At 38.5% G+C, this 14,878-nt stretch overlaps 1 protein-coding gene across 1 annotated transcript; it reads left to right on the top strand.

The window, feature by feature from the left end:
- Positions 1–1,453: 1,453 nt before the first annotated feature.
- LOC131336464 (uncharacterized) lies at positions 1,454–4,851 on the top strand. Its single transcript, XM_058372323.1, has 2 exons — positions 1,454–3,146; positions 4,393–4,851. Exons 1-2 carry the CDS (start codon positions 1,575–1,577, stop codon positions 4,426–4,428), a joined length of 1,608 nt encoding a protein of 535 aa, XP_058228306.1. The 5' UTR covers positions 1,454–1,574; the 3' UTR covers positions 4,429–4,851.
- Positions 4,852–14,878: the final 10,027 nt, after the last annotated feature.

Raw genomic sequence — 14,878 nt, forward strand, 5'->3', positions numbered from 1 at the left:
AAGCCAAAAATACCTGAAGGGTCGCACTGAATCCATGTGAAATGAATGCAGAGAACAGAACAAAGAACTTTGGCACGTTTATGCAACTATTTTTAGTGGTGAAAACTTTGTTAGTTTTACAGCAACTGGTTCTAAGCCGAAAACAAGTTCGGATACTTCTCTCTAACCTCATCTTCCCTTTTTCACGTGGACTCTTCCTTACGCTGATTACTCCACAAAACTTTAACCAACGATATCATTTTACCCTTCAAAACTTGATCGCGCGAATCTAGGATACTGTCATACTGTTCTCTTTGGTGAAAACCCTCACCTCACCTCACACCACCCTCCCTCCCTCGCTAGAGCCTTGCCGGAATCTTGGCTTCCTCCCGAAGGAGGAGCTCTCAGTGCTCCCTTTCAGCTCTCAGGTTCTTTCCTCTCCCACGATTAAATGCTGAGATTACATGGCTATTTGTAAGTCCCATTTTACATCCATATTCTATTAAGAAAAGGTAGGCGGTAATTGAGAACTCACAATGATGAAGATGTTTGAATGTTGGTAATTGTGATTTGAGTGAAAAATCAACAAAGTGCCACATATAGTATTAACTACTACTCCCTCCGTCCTTAAATAAGTGTCCGGCGCGCAAAATTAGGCCTTCAAAAAGATGTATTTGTTTCATTAAAAAAATTAATTTTTTTTTCACAAATTAATAGATAGCAATGAGTTCTATTAGATTGTGAAAAAAAATTAATTTTTTTAATAAAAAATATGCATATTTTGTAAAGCCTAGTTTTACACGCCGGACACTTATTTAGGGACGGAGGGAGTACTATTTACTTTCCACCGTTAATGTCTTTAAAAAATTAATTCTCTTTATGGGCATACTTACTGAAACTAGGACGATGATTACGTGAACGTTTAGAGGACTTGATTGGATGTGGAGAAACGCTCCAAGGAACTCTTCAAAAGAGCACCAAGACGGCATAGTTTTCCCCGCACTACACCCCGATAGTGCATCACCGTAACCGTTACATTGCCCGGACATGGAGGTGCCATTTTCACGTCCGTTCTTACTCCCATCTTACCTATTAATCTGACATGCTAAATAGAAGATGACAGCTTAGTTCACCTGTCCACTAACCTTGGATGGAATCGGTTGGGAGATGTCCTGAGGACTCGGATGTTAGTTATGACTTGTGTGTATCACCTGTCACTTAATTAATGACTTTTTGCCCCTCTTTCTTGTCTTCAGAGTTGTGCAAAGCTGTTTCGTACAATTAGCAATTCCTATTTACGGACAATCTTTTAAGTTGCAAATTGGGAACACGTGGCTGTATCGAGCGCGTATTTAAACCGTCCGAACACGTTCTGAACGGCCAAGATCTTAGAGAGAAACAGGGGAGAGAGTGCTCTCCGACTATTACTTTCAATTTTTCTTTCACTCTTTTCTTATTACCTCGAAAACCTCCCTCTTTATAACACTAGCCAAACAAAGCCTTTAACTGATAACCTCCAACAAAATTCAGCACATAAATTCGACATCAAGATTTTCGATCAAACCAAATCCCACCAAAAAAAAATTCCCAAGAAAATGTCGAACTCCCATCACCACCCCCAGCAAGAACAAGAACCACTGCCTGATTTCGAAACCCTAGAAATCAATTCAGCTCCAGCCCTCCCTCCCCGCCTCGCCTACCACTTCCGCTCCTACCCCGACTCCGATTCCGACTCGGACTCGTCCTTGTATTCCGATTCGACTCAGGATTCCTATTCCAACGACCAGGCGAATTTCATCACGGATCTCTTCGCACCGGACGATCCGTATTCCGATTCGGAGCCCTACACTGATTCCCTGTTTAACCGCGCGGCCCTCAGGGCCATTGAGCGGAGCAGTGATCGGCTGGCTTCGGGTTACGGGTCGGACCTGGGGTTCGGGTCCCGCGTCGGGTTCGGCGGCGCCGCTCCTGCAGCCGTTTTCACTTACTCCTTGATCGACGACGACGTGAATTTTAGGGTTTTCGAGGCGCGCGGGGAGGAGGAGACAAGGTTAGGGTTTGAGTCGCCTACGTCTGAATCGAGTGGGTCCTTGATAGAGGATTTTAGGGTTTTCGAGGGAAGGGATGGATACGGTCCGAATGACGGGGAGGAGGAGGAGCTAGGGTTAGTGTTTGGGTCGCGTATGCGAACCGGTTGTGTTGCGCTCCGGTCTGAGTTGAGCGATTCGTCGACGGTTGATGTGGGTTTTGGGGTCAGTGAGGGATTTGATGGGTACGGATCGAATCGCGAGGAGGAGGAGCTAGGGTTAGGGTTAGGATTTGGGTCCCCAAATGGAATAAATAGCGTTTCTGTCGCTTCCGAATTGGGTGATTCTTTAGCCAATTCTAGCGCGAATTCGAGTAGGGATGGTCTCCGAGTCGTCGGAATCGAATCGGATACAGATTCCGAGGAGGTGGCTCGGGATGAGAATCATGGTGAGCCATTTGGGGCTTCGGATATTCCCTTCTTTTGGGATTGTCTTGGATTTGAGGAACAAAGGGGTAGCAGCAATGAAGAATTTGACTGGGAGGAAGTGGGCCAAAGGGCTGATGATAGGGATAGTTTGAGCTCTGTGATTGGTCGCTTCGACGAACTCTCGGTATATTCTGAACTTTCGAGTGCCGAGGAAGGTATACGCGGTATTGGGCGGGAGCTAGTAAGGAGTTTACAAAGGGAGCTTCGTCTTTCTGTATATAACATGGGCAGAACCTACGAATACGATGACAACAACATTGACGGTGTTTCGTATTTAGCTGTTAGGGACGGTTATGCATTCGAAGCTGAGTACGAAATGGTGTTTGGGCAGTTTGTGCAGAATGAAAGTGCCGTGAAGGGTAGTCCTCCTGCTTCCAAAGCTGTTCTGGACAATCTTCCGTGTTTGGTGTTGAGAGAGGAGGACTTGCAAGAGAATTGTGATGTTTGTGCGGTTTGTAAAGATGAGGCTTTGGTGGGGGAGAAAGTGACGAGGCTACCTTGTTGCCACCTTTACCATTGGGACTGCATTGTGCCATGGTTGCGTATTCGGAATACGTGTCCTGTTTGTCGGTATGAGTTGCCCACAGATGATCTGGATTATGAGCAGAGGAAGACACAAAGGGAGGGTGTTGACCTGCCACAGGATTTTCAGGTTGGATACAATGTTGCTTTTGTACTACTATCATGATATACTTTAAACCTGTGTGTCTAATATTATTGTTTTACGGGGCAGTGGCAGTGCGATGAAGTTTTGTTGCTTGGTTTTCATATCATCCCATGTTCAATTAAATTTAGCCATTGAATAAAATCCTTCATAAGCATATGCACCAAAAGCATAACGTATAGATCAAATGTGAGCACTGTAGTTTGATTATGTTTTAGAACGTTACGTTATCTGTTTTCTGGTGTAATTTAAGCATCGGCATTGGTTAGAAGGTTGGTCACATTGTTTTCACTTCACATTCTTTGCGTGTGGGATAATGCTTTGATCTCGGATCTTGTATGATTGTGTTTGTAACTTCACCCTTGATGATGTTGGTTTTGTTGTTTGTATGTAGAAGACGACAAATAGAGATGAGGAATAGGAAAAGAGGGGCTGCTTTTTCTGCATATATGCAAAAAAAGATCAAGTAACAGGCTAATGCTAGAAGGGAAAATTGCGGTTTGCTAATAGGAAAATGCTAACCACAAGCCAAGGGGTACTGGTTAAGGTTTAAAAAGTTCATTGGAATGTGTGAAAAGTGCATAGCTATCCGTGAAAATGCTTTGCGAAATGTGAAGAGTGTTTTGAAGTTCTAGACTTGTTGGCATTATCTGTACTTTCTTATAGTGCAAGGCGGGTAGGACACGGACTAAAGAAGGAAATTTGTTTGATTAGGACATTAAATTTTCTATGCTTACCATCAACAAAAGGCTACGACATTTGCTGCATAAAAAATAATTTTTGCTGCTGAGATGTTTGCAAATGTTTTAGAGTTACCTTGTGTATGATTTCTATTGTTGAGTACTTTCGTCATCACATATGTTCCTGTGTGGTTTATGGAACATTCCAAGAAATCAAATGCTTTGAGGAGTTAAGGACTTTGATTGCAGCTTGTTTGGTTACTATACGTGTGTTGGTCATACGTACTACAGTTTCTTATTGCTGTGGCCTTACATTGGAAATTGTACAATCTTATTGCTGTGGCCTTGCATTGGAAATTGTACAATCAGTAGTTTTTCCCAGTTTGTATTGGAATGAAAAAATTTGTAGACCGATGTACACATTGTCACACCGGTAGTCAAGTTAATTGGATCTTATGTCTTAAGAAAAATGAGCTATGACTTGACTGTTCTCTGTTGTCATGTTGAAGATTTACATTAATGCTTATACAACTCGTTTGTTGTGTGATAATCAGATGCTGGAATTCATCCATGGGGTTGCTGAAAGTTGATGAAATGCTGTGTGAATATATTCTAAGAAAAATTTCATGGCCAGGAAACATGGTGTGGAACTGTGGATTCATAGAAAGATGTCGGACTAGGGCAAATCACAGGAAGGTGAGAGTTATATTGAGCATCAAGAAATAAGTAATAGATGTTGTGGATTTAGTATACAGCTATAGAAATGACTCCTAGGCTCTTGGGAAAAAGACCCAGACGCCTATCTTGCTTTTCGTTGTTGAAAAATTGGGAGCAATTATTGAACTGGTCATATGTTAATGCGTTAGTTCTCATAAAGATTTGATGGTCTATAGAGTAACTGTCTAACCAATCTCTATGGCCCTGTTCCAATGAAGTTATGTATATAGCAGACTTTACAAGTACTTTGCTTTTCTGCCTACCAAAACGAATGCAAAGAATTTGGCTTCTTTTTTTTGCCTGTTGCTTTCTTTTCTTTTTCCCTTGCCTTTCTGTAAACAAATCCTAATCGAAACAAAGCATTGTGTCCATAATTGAAGCAAAACAAACAGTCAATTTAACAGAAGTGACTAAGGCTACTGACAGTAAATGCGATAGCAGCACCTTACAACTAACATAGAGTTTTATGTAGACCCTCGTACAAAGTCACCTCTGTTCCTCTAGCTTGAGAGGTCATTCGTGTATTATAGAAAATGTATGCGAGGTACCCAATAGTGTGATTCTTCGGAATTGAGGGAGCGCCTAGGAATCTTGTCGACCAAAACAGGGATACTGTGCTCAGGCTAAACTGTGAGTGTGTTACGAGTCATTATATTGTATCCGGAGGCATTGGAGTTATTTAATATCCCCCCCCCCCCCCCGTTGGGTACTTTAATTTATTTAACTAGGAATTGGGAGCACTAATAAAACACATGGAAAATGGAGATGGAAAAGTGCAAAGTTTTCATGTTCAGTAATGGGAAGGAAAGTTTTATGGCTCTTTTACTGCACAGTGAGGCAAAGAAACAATGCTTACTGTGGATTTGGCTCTTGCTAGTGGCTTTGTTTCAACAAATCTACTGAGTCCTCTAACTGCACACATGATAATTTTCAAGAGGGTGTGGGCCGTGGGGACTGTGGGATTATCATTTCTATAAATTTGGGGTTGTAAATGAAGGCTGGGAATGTGGTGACCTCGTTTTTTCTTCTCTTGTTTTTGCGCGGGTGGTAGTGGCGGCGGCAAGCCGAGTTAGTTCAGAACATTTTTTAGTTGCTATAACCTAAAGCGATTCAGCCAAATTTTGTGTTGGCGGCGGGGCTGGATATCACTATCTCTGTCCTTGATACCCGATCCCCGTCCCGATTCTCGGTGGAGATTTGCTTTTACACTCCCATCCCCGCCCCAAAAGGAGAACGAGGATCCGAACAGAGATTCCCGTGTTTCAAGACCCGTTATTCAGGGGAAACTATCCAGGTAATATGCGCTGCAGGTTTATTTCAGAGGTGAGAAAAGACAATTCCCACTAATTTCCTCAAGATACTTTTCTTGATTCATCAAGTTCCATGAGTTTCTCTTCGTTTTTTCAAGGTTCCTGATTTAGTGAGAGCATTTTGATAGCTACAAGGAAATAGTCAAAGAGTGTTGGCAAGATAAAAGAGTAGAACAGAAGACATCAACGAACAAGAAGTACGAATATGCGCTAGTGTGTGATTGTAACAAAATTGTATTGAACCCGAAGGAACCCTAGATGCGAGGTTATATTTCAATTGGCTGAATTAGAGATGAATAACTCTCCTGATTGGCCAAGCTCTAAATACGCCTTCAATGAGTCGAGCTAACAGCTCGGATTAGACATGATGCTGCGTCAAATAATCGAGAGCTACTTTTCAGTCCATCCCTTTTTCAACCGTAAATTTATATAATTTTCTTTTGTAAAACCCGATGATCGCACCAAAAATCGTAGCCCCTATCATAGCCGTTTCGCAGATATATTCCATCTCTACAGAGATATTTATGGATCCGTATATGCACAAGGGGTGCAAATCGGCCCAATAACCCGCCCTGACCAACCCAATACGCGCATTATTAAGAGTTCTTGTGGAATTTAGCCCATAAGATTGGGCTGAATTGATGTAGTAACTGGGATGGATTTAGGAATTAGTCTTAAAATCCAACTCTAACCGGCCTGGACCACATATTATTCACAGAGTTTCATCTCATTTATTTATTTATGCTACAAATTGAAAAAAATTACAAATAAAACTCTAGGGAGTTGTTTGTTGTTGAAATTTTCTAACCTCGTATTTGGGAGTTGTGGAAAAGAAGAGAATGGAATGGAAAATGTTCTAAGTAAGTCGGAAACTGCAGAGAAAGTAGGAGAAAGATTTACCCATTTCTCATTTTCTGCTTTTTCCTCTTTCTTCACTAGCAACCAGGCAACAGAAGGAGAACTATAGACCCTTTTTTTTTTTTTTTTTTTGCGACTCGATATCAGTCAAAAACACCTGATACAAAAACTTATCCGTTCCGCTAAGGTTTTTTAAAAAATAAGTAGCTTAGTTGTACTAATTTTTAAACTTAAAAATAATGAATTTGCCAAAATATTTTTTTTGATTTTTTTTTTATCGTTCAAAGGATCTCATCAAGATCTATTAAACAAGATTCATATTGCACAAAATTATTTCAATTAGTCCATTATTTTTAAGCTTGAAAATTACAAATAAACTACTTATTTTTTAAGAACCTTAGCGAAACAGAGTTAAAAATGTTGGTTAAGTTGGAGCATGACATTAAGTATAAGAGCTCCCATTTAAACAAATACTCCATCCGTCCCAAAATATTTATCCGGTCCGCAAAACGGAGTCTTAAAAATAATACAATTTTGGCAAGAAAAATTCGAAAGTTTTGTAACAACTTATTAGATATCAATGAGTTCTTTTAATTTGTGAAAAGAATTTGAATTATTTCTTTAAAAAATTACATGATTTTTAAATTATCGTTTTGCAGACCGGACAAACAAACAATTTGGGACGGGAAGGGTAACATTTTGACAGTCGTTAATTTCAAAAGTTTGATCCACGTAAATTGACTCGAATTCGAATGATAAAAAGAGACGAGCGTCTCAATCAGTGGGTAATACAGCTTTTCGTAAAGTTCAGTATTGTGACTAGATTCTAGGTGTCTAGATAAGATGAAATCATGAAAATGACTTGGATTTGAGAAATGTACTAGTAAGATTTGATCAGTCCTTGAATTCAGTGAGCCCGAAATTTCTGCGTCATAACTAGCAAATAGCAGAGCAAAAATATTAACTAACCCAAGGCAATGGATTGGCTTAATGGTCATGACCTGAGACTTATGAGTTTGCTTTTTTTTAAAATTTTAGATTCGATTTTTCTTGTCAGAAACTTGGATAAGTTTATGAAACGACTGTGAAAGGAGATGTAGGAATTCGTCCGAGGTGCGCGTAAATCGTCCCGAGACACCCTTAATTAAAAAAGGAAAAAAAGCAAATATGAGCAAGAATATGCTTAAAGCAATATCCGGTTAGACCAAAATGAGACTATTTACACATGTAGTCCATTATTAACAGTTTCTAGCTTCGTCTTTTTTTCTACATTTAGTTCTCCACCGTTATTATTGCTTTCTTTGGTCACCCGAACCGCCGCATCCACCAACTTAACATCAACATTGACGAAAAAAAGTACTAGTATAAAAAACAAAATTGTAGAACTCTTTCTACAATAGTCCCGTTGTGTAATACCTCACGTGATGCAAAATGGAACCGATCACGAGTTCATTTATCGGTTTAAAACGTTCGTGTAGTATGTCTCATTGTGTTTGATGTCCGTGCCGAAAATCAAGTTTATCTGAGATGGATAAAAGCTTAATTGGATAAGTTATTTGTCCAAAGAGAAAGAAACGTATGGCTAGAGTCTAACTCTCTAATATTCTTTTTACGACAAATATGATATGTTCAAATCATCAAATGTATAGCCTTTTGGTGAGCTAGGGCATACTACCTTTGATCATTTTGGGTGCATGTCAGCTCTACTCGCATGCACCTCAATTAATTTTCAGGAAATCAAATCTCATCTTTTACTAGCGGGGGCTGTTCGATTTTTTATTTTATTTTTGCAATTGCCTTTACAACAAAAGGAGTGGGAATTATTATTATTATTATTATTATTATTATTATTTTGCAATTGGCTTGATAAATAAAGGGGTTTTGCATTAAATGTTTTGGAGGAATATGCCTATGGATATATCCCAAGTTCCTCACAAGTCTAACATAAAATATTTGCAACAGCAGTGGAGAAATGAATGATTGTTCCCATGTGCTACCCATTATTCACAGTGCCCATCACCTTTTTTTCCCCTTTTTTTTTTTCCTCCCTCAAATCTTTTATTGTTGAACATCATTAATGTTAATTTCCACGTATTCGATTTTCCGCGTCCAAAAGCAGCTCCTAATAATAAACGATACTACTTTTTATGATGGGCTAATTGGATTTTGGTGGAAAACTTTTGAATTGAGGGGCATTGATTTTTCGTGTGAAAGGAAAAAAAAAAATTTGGAAAGGGATTTTATTTTACGAATTGAAGCTTCTTTTTTGTTTTTTTTGTTTTTGTTTTTCCCTCTTACCATTTTCTTCTTTTAAAAGATTTTAGGACCCGACCAGAGCATCCAAACAAAATTTAAGATATAAATAAACTCTATTCTTTTTTTTTTTTTTTTTTGTACACCTGAGAACGTATGTGAATGTTTTACGAATGCTGCGAGCCACATAAATAATCTTTGAGCATTATTAAGTCAAACGGCCTAATTCTTTTTTTTTTTTTTGGTAAATAAAACCACCTAATCCTTATACTTAAAAGATACCGTGATGGATATTTTTGATGAGACGGCACACAACTTAATTAACCTTATCTTGTTTTACATGTCTTATGCATATGCTTTTAATTTTTCTTACACACATCTTTAATTTCAATTTATCTATAGGTTTTCTGCACAAACATTCTACTTGGATAATACTAGGTTGTGTTTGTTTGACATTTTAATATAGTTTTAGTTTTATTTTTCAATTATTATTCTATTTTTTTCTCCAATCATTACTTTATTTCTCCAATTATTACTTTGTCATCCCTTTCTATCTCTCTCTACTCATTACCCATCTCTCAAATCATTACCCTTTTTCTCTCTCCATCCACTACCAAAACTAAACTAAACTGAAATGCCAAACAAACAAAATAAGCGGCCGAACCAGCCACTCTGCACCGCTTTGTAGGGTATTGCTCGGCAGAATTTCCCATTCCCACAAATAATGTATTCCTACGGCTACTATTCACATTATCTGGTGACCTAGCTAGATTCTTGCCGACGGCCTGATCAGTCTAAATTATTTGAGCTCTTTTGCATTAAACATACTTTAATACGCGGCGAATGGTCTCCCTTCAATCCTTTTGAACCTTCACCTTTAATCCCTAATACTTTTGTGTTTCGAATTCGAAGTTTTTGGGTGCCGAGCGGGAACACGGGGGTATTTGTAGGCGATCCGAACAATCCAAATCACATTTCGACGGCCTAGGTTTATTCTCTCTCTTCTCATCCCACCACTCTCTCCCCCTCTTTTCTTTCTCTAAAATCCAGACTGTGCGGTCCGAATTAAATCGCCAATGGAGTATCACGTGTGTGGTACCCTACCACCCAAAAATTTCTTTGAATTAATTGGTAACCGAGGAACAACACCACAGCCGAGCCACTATTAGACCCGATTGCGCAATTCAAACCTCGGGGGAGACTAACACAGCAACCTACCGCCATGGCCCCCTACTTAAATCATGGTTTGTCTCCGGGGAGAATCGAACCCTACTATGTTGCAAGCGCATGTTCGCCCTTACTATGTTGACAACACATGGGTTATAATCAGCACATCAGCACTATCGAGTATAAACTCAAGTCAAAAGTCACAATAATGCTACAAGAAAATTGCTTATAACTTTTTTGGGGGGTAAATTGCTATTATAACTTACTCCCTCTATCTTATAAAGTTTTTGGTTCGTTACAAAATTACATGCAATTTTTGAACTTAAAAATAATTTATTAACTAAAATAATTCTTCGGATTTTTTGCACCGCTCAAAAGATTTCATTGATATATATCAAACAAGATTTATATTGTATTTCAATTAATACATTATTTCTAAACTTAAAAATTGCATGTAGTTTCGTGAGGGACTAACTGTAGCTATTACTTGAAAAACTGCAGCTTAATTTGAGAAGGCGGTTCTAATAGATTCATTCGATGAAGCATTTAACTCCCAATAAAAAATAAGTGAGTTTTGATTTTTTTTTTTGAAAAAATGATAAGGCAAAAAAGGGTTCTGTTGCCCCGTGACGTGGCGTGTTTGAGAGTCAGCACGTATTCTTTAGCAGGCATATGTCGTCATGCAACAAGAAAAAAGGAAGAAAAGTTTTTGGGTGCCGAACAGGTTTCACGTGGCGGTACGACAATCCGAACCGTCCAAATAATTATCTAACATGGCCAGATTTATTTTCTCTCTCTATGAATGAGAAAGAAAGGTTTAAAACGACATTGAAGCGTTGAGAAAAGGAAACTAGCATCTGGCAAAATTTGCAACAGAGACAAACTTGACCTAAGGTTAAAACTACTTAATTAGGAGTCTGAGGAAATTAATTGGCCAAACTACCAAACTCATAAAACGCGAAAAATATAGAACCCAACAGAGGTTAGCAACGACGTAGTTGAGTACATCCACTGCTCACATTATTTCCCTCCATTTATCGAACTAAGAATGCGGTACAGTTATATCGGCCGCCGCGTATAACATATTCCCGTCCGGGGTCTAACCCCGAGCAGTTAAAAAGCTCAAATCAAAACCGAACCAAACCTAACAATCAAAATATTGCAAGAAAATCATAGTATTGGTGACCGTGCACGAAAAGAGAATTCAAAAACCAAAATTCAAAAAAGAACATGGTCATAGTATTTATTACGTTCCCCTAATCCATTTACATCCTTTCGAGAAACTCCAAAACCGAAGGATTAAAGTCGAAAAGAAAAAGGAAAAAAGAGAGTCAATAGCTCCATTGACGATGACAAAACTGGTAACCGAAAGGGAAAAACAAACTCAAACAAGATCAACATCACAGCTCTTTGTCTCCGTCGAAGACGAAATGGGTGTGGCCAGAAAGGTGGGTTTGGTATTTCCGGCCATGATAACGAGGATCTTGGGCCGGAGATCGGCCTCTTCGGTTCCGGGCCTTTTCCCGTCGCCGGCGTCGCCCGACGGAGTGGAATGGGATTGCTTCCGGTGCGAACATATGAGGAGGATTAATGCGATCGTGATGAGTCCTAACATCAGAGCTAAGCCACCGAATAGGTATGGGATTGGAGAATTCAGTCTCCACACGGTGCTGTTGGTGGTGGAGTTTGTGCTCACAGGCCTCATCTCTCTCTTTTTTTTGGTAAAAGATCTCTCTCTCTCTCTCTCTCTCTCTCTCTCTCTCTGTATATATGTCTCTCTTTCTCTCTCTCTCTCTCTCTCTTTCTCTCTCTCTCTCTCTCTCTGTATGTATGTGTCACTGTTTAGAGGGGTTTGTATGGATGGCAATGAAATGAAATGAGGTTGATGGTCTAGTAATTTATAGGGAAGGATAGAGCTCAAGAGTGGTTGCTTTTACTAAAATGCCACTTGCTTTATGGAAATATTATTTATTCATACTAGTGCCAAATATAATTGGTTTTTACCGTCTCTTTCATTTTTCACTTTTTACTTTTATTCACGCCACAAATTAAAAGCCATGCGTACGTGTAAGGTTTTTTGTATGCGATATTTTTTTTTTGATTGGCGGAACTCAATTTTTGTTAGAATAATTAGAGTAACACCTTTGAAAGAGGAGTGAACTATTTATCTCGTTTTTTCTTGTATCTACCTAAGTGCATCCTTGTTGCTGTTGGGCTAAAGATCTCTTGGCGTAATTGTGAAAGTGTTTTATGCATAACAAACGCATATCAGTGATATAGATTTAACATGAATTTTCTAATATAAATAAAATCATATATATGTGCATTGCTCTCTGTGGTCTTGACCAAAATAGAAGAAATCTTTTATTTTCTTTGTCACAACACATATTGGTGCTACAGACACTGAAGAATCTACGTCATATTAACAACAAATAATTCACTTTATGTTATATTATTCATTTGATATGCTTTATAGAGTGTCCACTAACACTTGTGACTATGAAATGATACCTATTTTTGTCCTTATTATTATTAAAAATATGTAGTTGAGTGTTATATGTTCTTGGTTTTTATTACAGTATTGTTTTATTTGGAGACCTAGAAATAAAAATATATTGTTGAGAAGACTCTCTCACTCTCTGTTCCCCACGCCCCGACATGTTTTTCCAAACACTAATTAACCAATTGGAAAGACGAATCCAACGACATTTGGTTGATAAATGTATCATGACCTAAGTCACATAATGCATGTTCACGTGCTTGAGCAAATGCGTAATGCATGAGCGTGAAAGGGTTTATTTAAAATATGCCAAAGTACTAAAATTTGCAAAAATAAGTATTGACAGTGTGAGCGCAGAACTAAAATTGAGAGTGGCAACGCATGGCTCTACTGAAAAATTATGTAACTAGGGTCATTACCATAGAAGGGCCTAAATGAAATCAACATTATTAGGTTCAAATAACAACAAACCCTTTGTCGTAAATGAATGATGGGCAATCTCAAAAGGAAATCAAGACAGCACCACTGCCCTGTTCGTTCCCCCTGATCATATTTAGATAAATACAGGGTCTTTTTTTTGTTGAAGGGGACACAAGGGGCCCAATTCTTAATTGTTACGAAATTGGCAGCTGCCCAAATTACATCAAGCCACTTTCTAGTGGGTAGTTATGAAAGCTATCCAGAGCGTACCATGTGATTATGCGGTACTCGTACGTGACAAATCACGTAATAATATATAAATTGTGTAGGTTTTATATTAGAGAAATGCTAAATGCAAAAAATGGGCAAAAAATAAGACCCTTAAATTAAAGTGTGCATGAACGGCTCAGATTCACTGCGCAAGCCACTTTTAGTGGGTAGTTATCAAAAGCTATCTAGAGTGTACCATGTGATTATGTGGTACTCGAGCGTGACAAATCACGTAACAATATATAAATTGTGTAGATTTTATATTATCATGTACGTCTTCTGTTGAGTCGTTGGGAGATAAGAGACGACTTACACATCGTGTTTTGCAATAACTCGTAAGCTGAAAGTACCTTCCGTTTGTAATTTATTTTAATCAACGGGTATCTGTAATCTTAACATGGGAGATTAATAAGTATTTAATATCATGGAGCTCGTAATATAATTGAGATAAGGACATGAGTGCAATTATAATTCTGTAGTGGGGTGAATTATAATTAGTGAAATAAGAAATAGAATCCTGATGGGATTTAATTTTCTTATTTACACTGGGAGCCTAGACTTATTACTCTTTAGGTTCCTATCGTAGCCCTATATATATACGTTATGCTCTCTAGGTCAAATTGATGTTTTTCTATTATTCAGAAAATAGAAGCAGACTTAGAGAGAGCAAACAGATCACGAAAAAGTCCACACTTGGTTCATGTTTTAGACGTGCGGGGAATATGGTAGAAAATCGTAAGATACGGTCGAGTAGTATTCGTGGTTTATAGCAAGGTATACTATAATAAGTTTAACCAGCGTTTGTGTTGCAAGGAGTTGAGGTAGAACCCTAATTCCGCCTTGTAGGGTTTTTACAATCTTTGTTGTCTAATCTGTAGGCGTCATTACTTGGTCTTGGGGATTCGGTTTTCCAACAGTGGTATCAAAGCAGACTGTAATCGCGCGTATGAATTAAACAGGCCATGTTGTCCTTAGATTATAGAGGGTAGAACGTAAAACTGTGCTAACCCTCGTTTTGCAGCGTTCTTACCCAACTATTATGATCACATCTTCTTTTGTTGATTTTGTGTGATTGGATCTCACGATAATTTTTTCTGGTTATTGTTATTTATTGGGTACCACGATTATTTTTCGTGGTTGTAATAATTAACGTAGCATGTGTTATTTATTGGGTGCCACGATTATTTTTAGTGGTTGTAATAATTAACGTAGCATGTAAACTCCAATGGAGGCATAAGATCGATGTTTGTATGTTTCTTCGATTGTAATAGTATTCGACAGTTATTCGGAGATCGAAGATGATAAATACAAAAGATATAAGTTGTTTGGCTCGCAACAGATTTTTTCTAAATTCGTAGGGTCTGGTTGCAGGGTTATTTCGACTCAGTAAACGTTAGAATTAGAAAATCTATTCTTTACAAAAGTTGTAGATAATTGAATTTCGAATCCAACCAAATTTGAATCACTTAAATTGGAGGTTGGATGAGGAAGATATGGCTAAAATACTGAAGGCTGTGCAGTTTACGCGGGAATATGTCAAATTCG

The sequence above is a fragment of the Rhododendron vialii genome, chromosome 8a, assembly GCF_030253575.1.
Source record: "Rhododendron vialii isolate Sample 1 chromosome 8a, ASM3025357v1".
Lineage (NCBI taxonomy): Eukaryota > Viridiplantae > Streptophyta > Magnoliopsida > Ericales > Ericaceae > Rhododendron > Rhododendron vialii.

Bases quoted from the DNA above. Each gene is read 5' to 3' on its own strand.
- LOC131336464 (XM_058372323.1), top strand. From the start codon at position 1,575: ATGTCGAACTCCCATCACCACCCCCAGCAAGAACAAGAACCACTGCCT. The intron at 3,147-4,392 runs GTTGGATACAAT...TGTGATAATCAG, and splicing joins ACCTGCCACAGGATTTTCAG to ATGCTGGAATTCATCCATGG.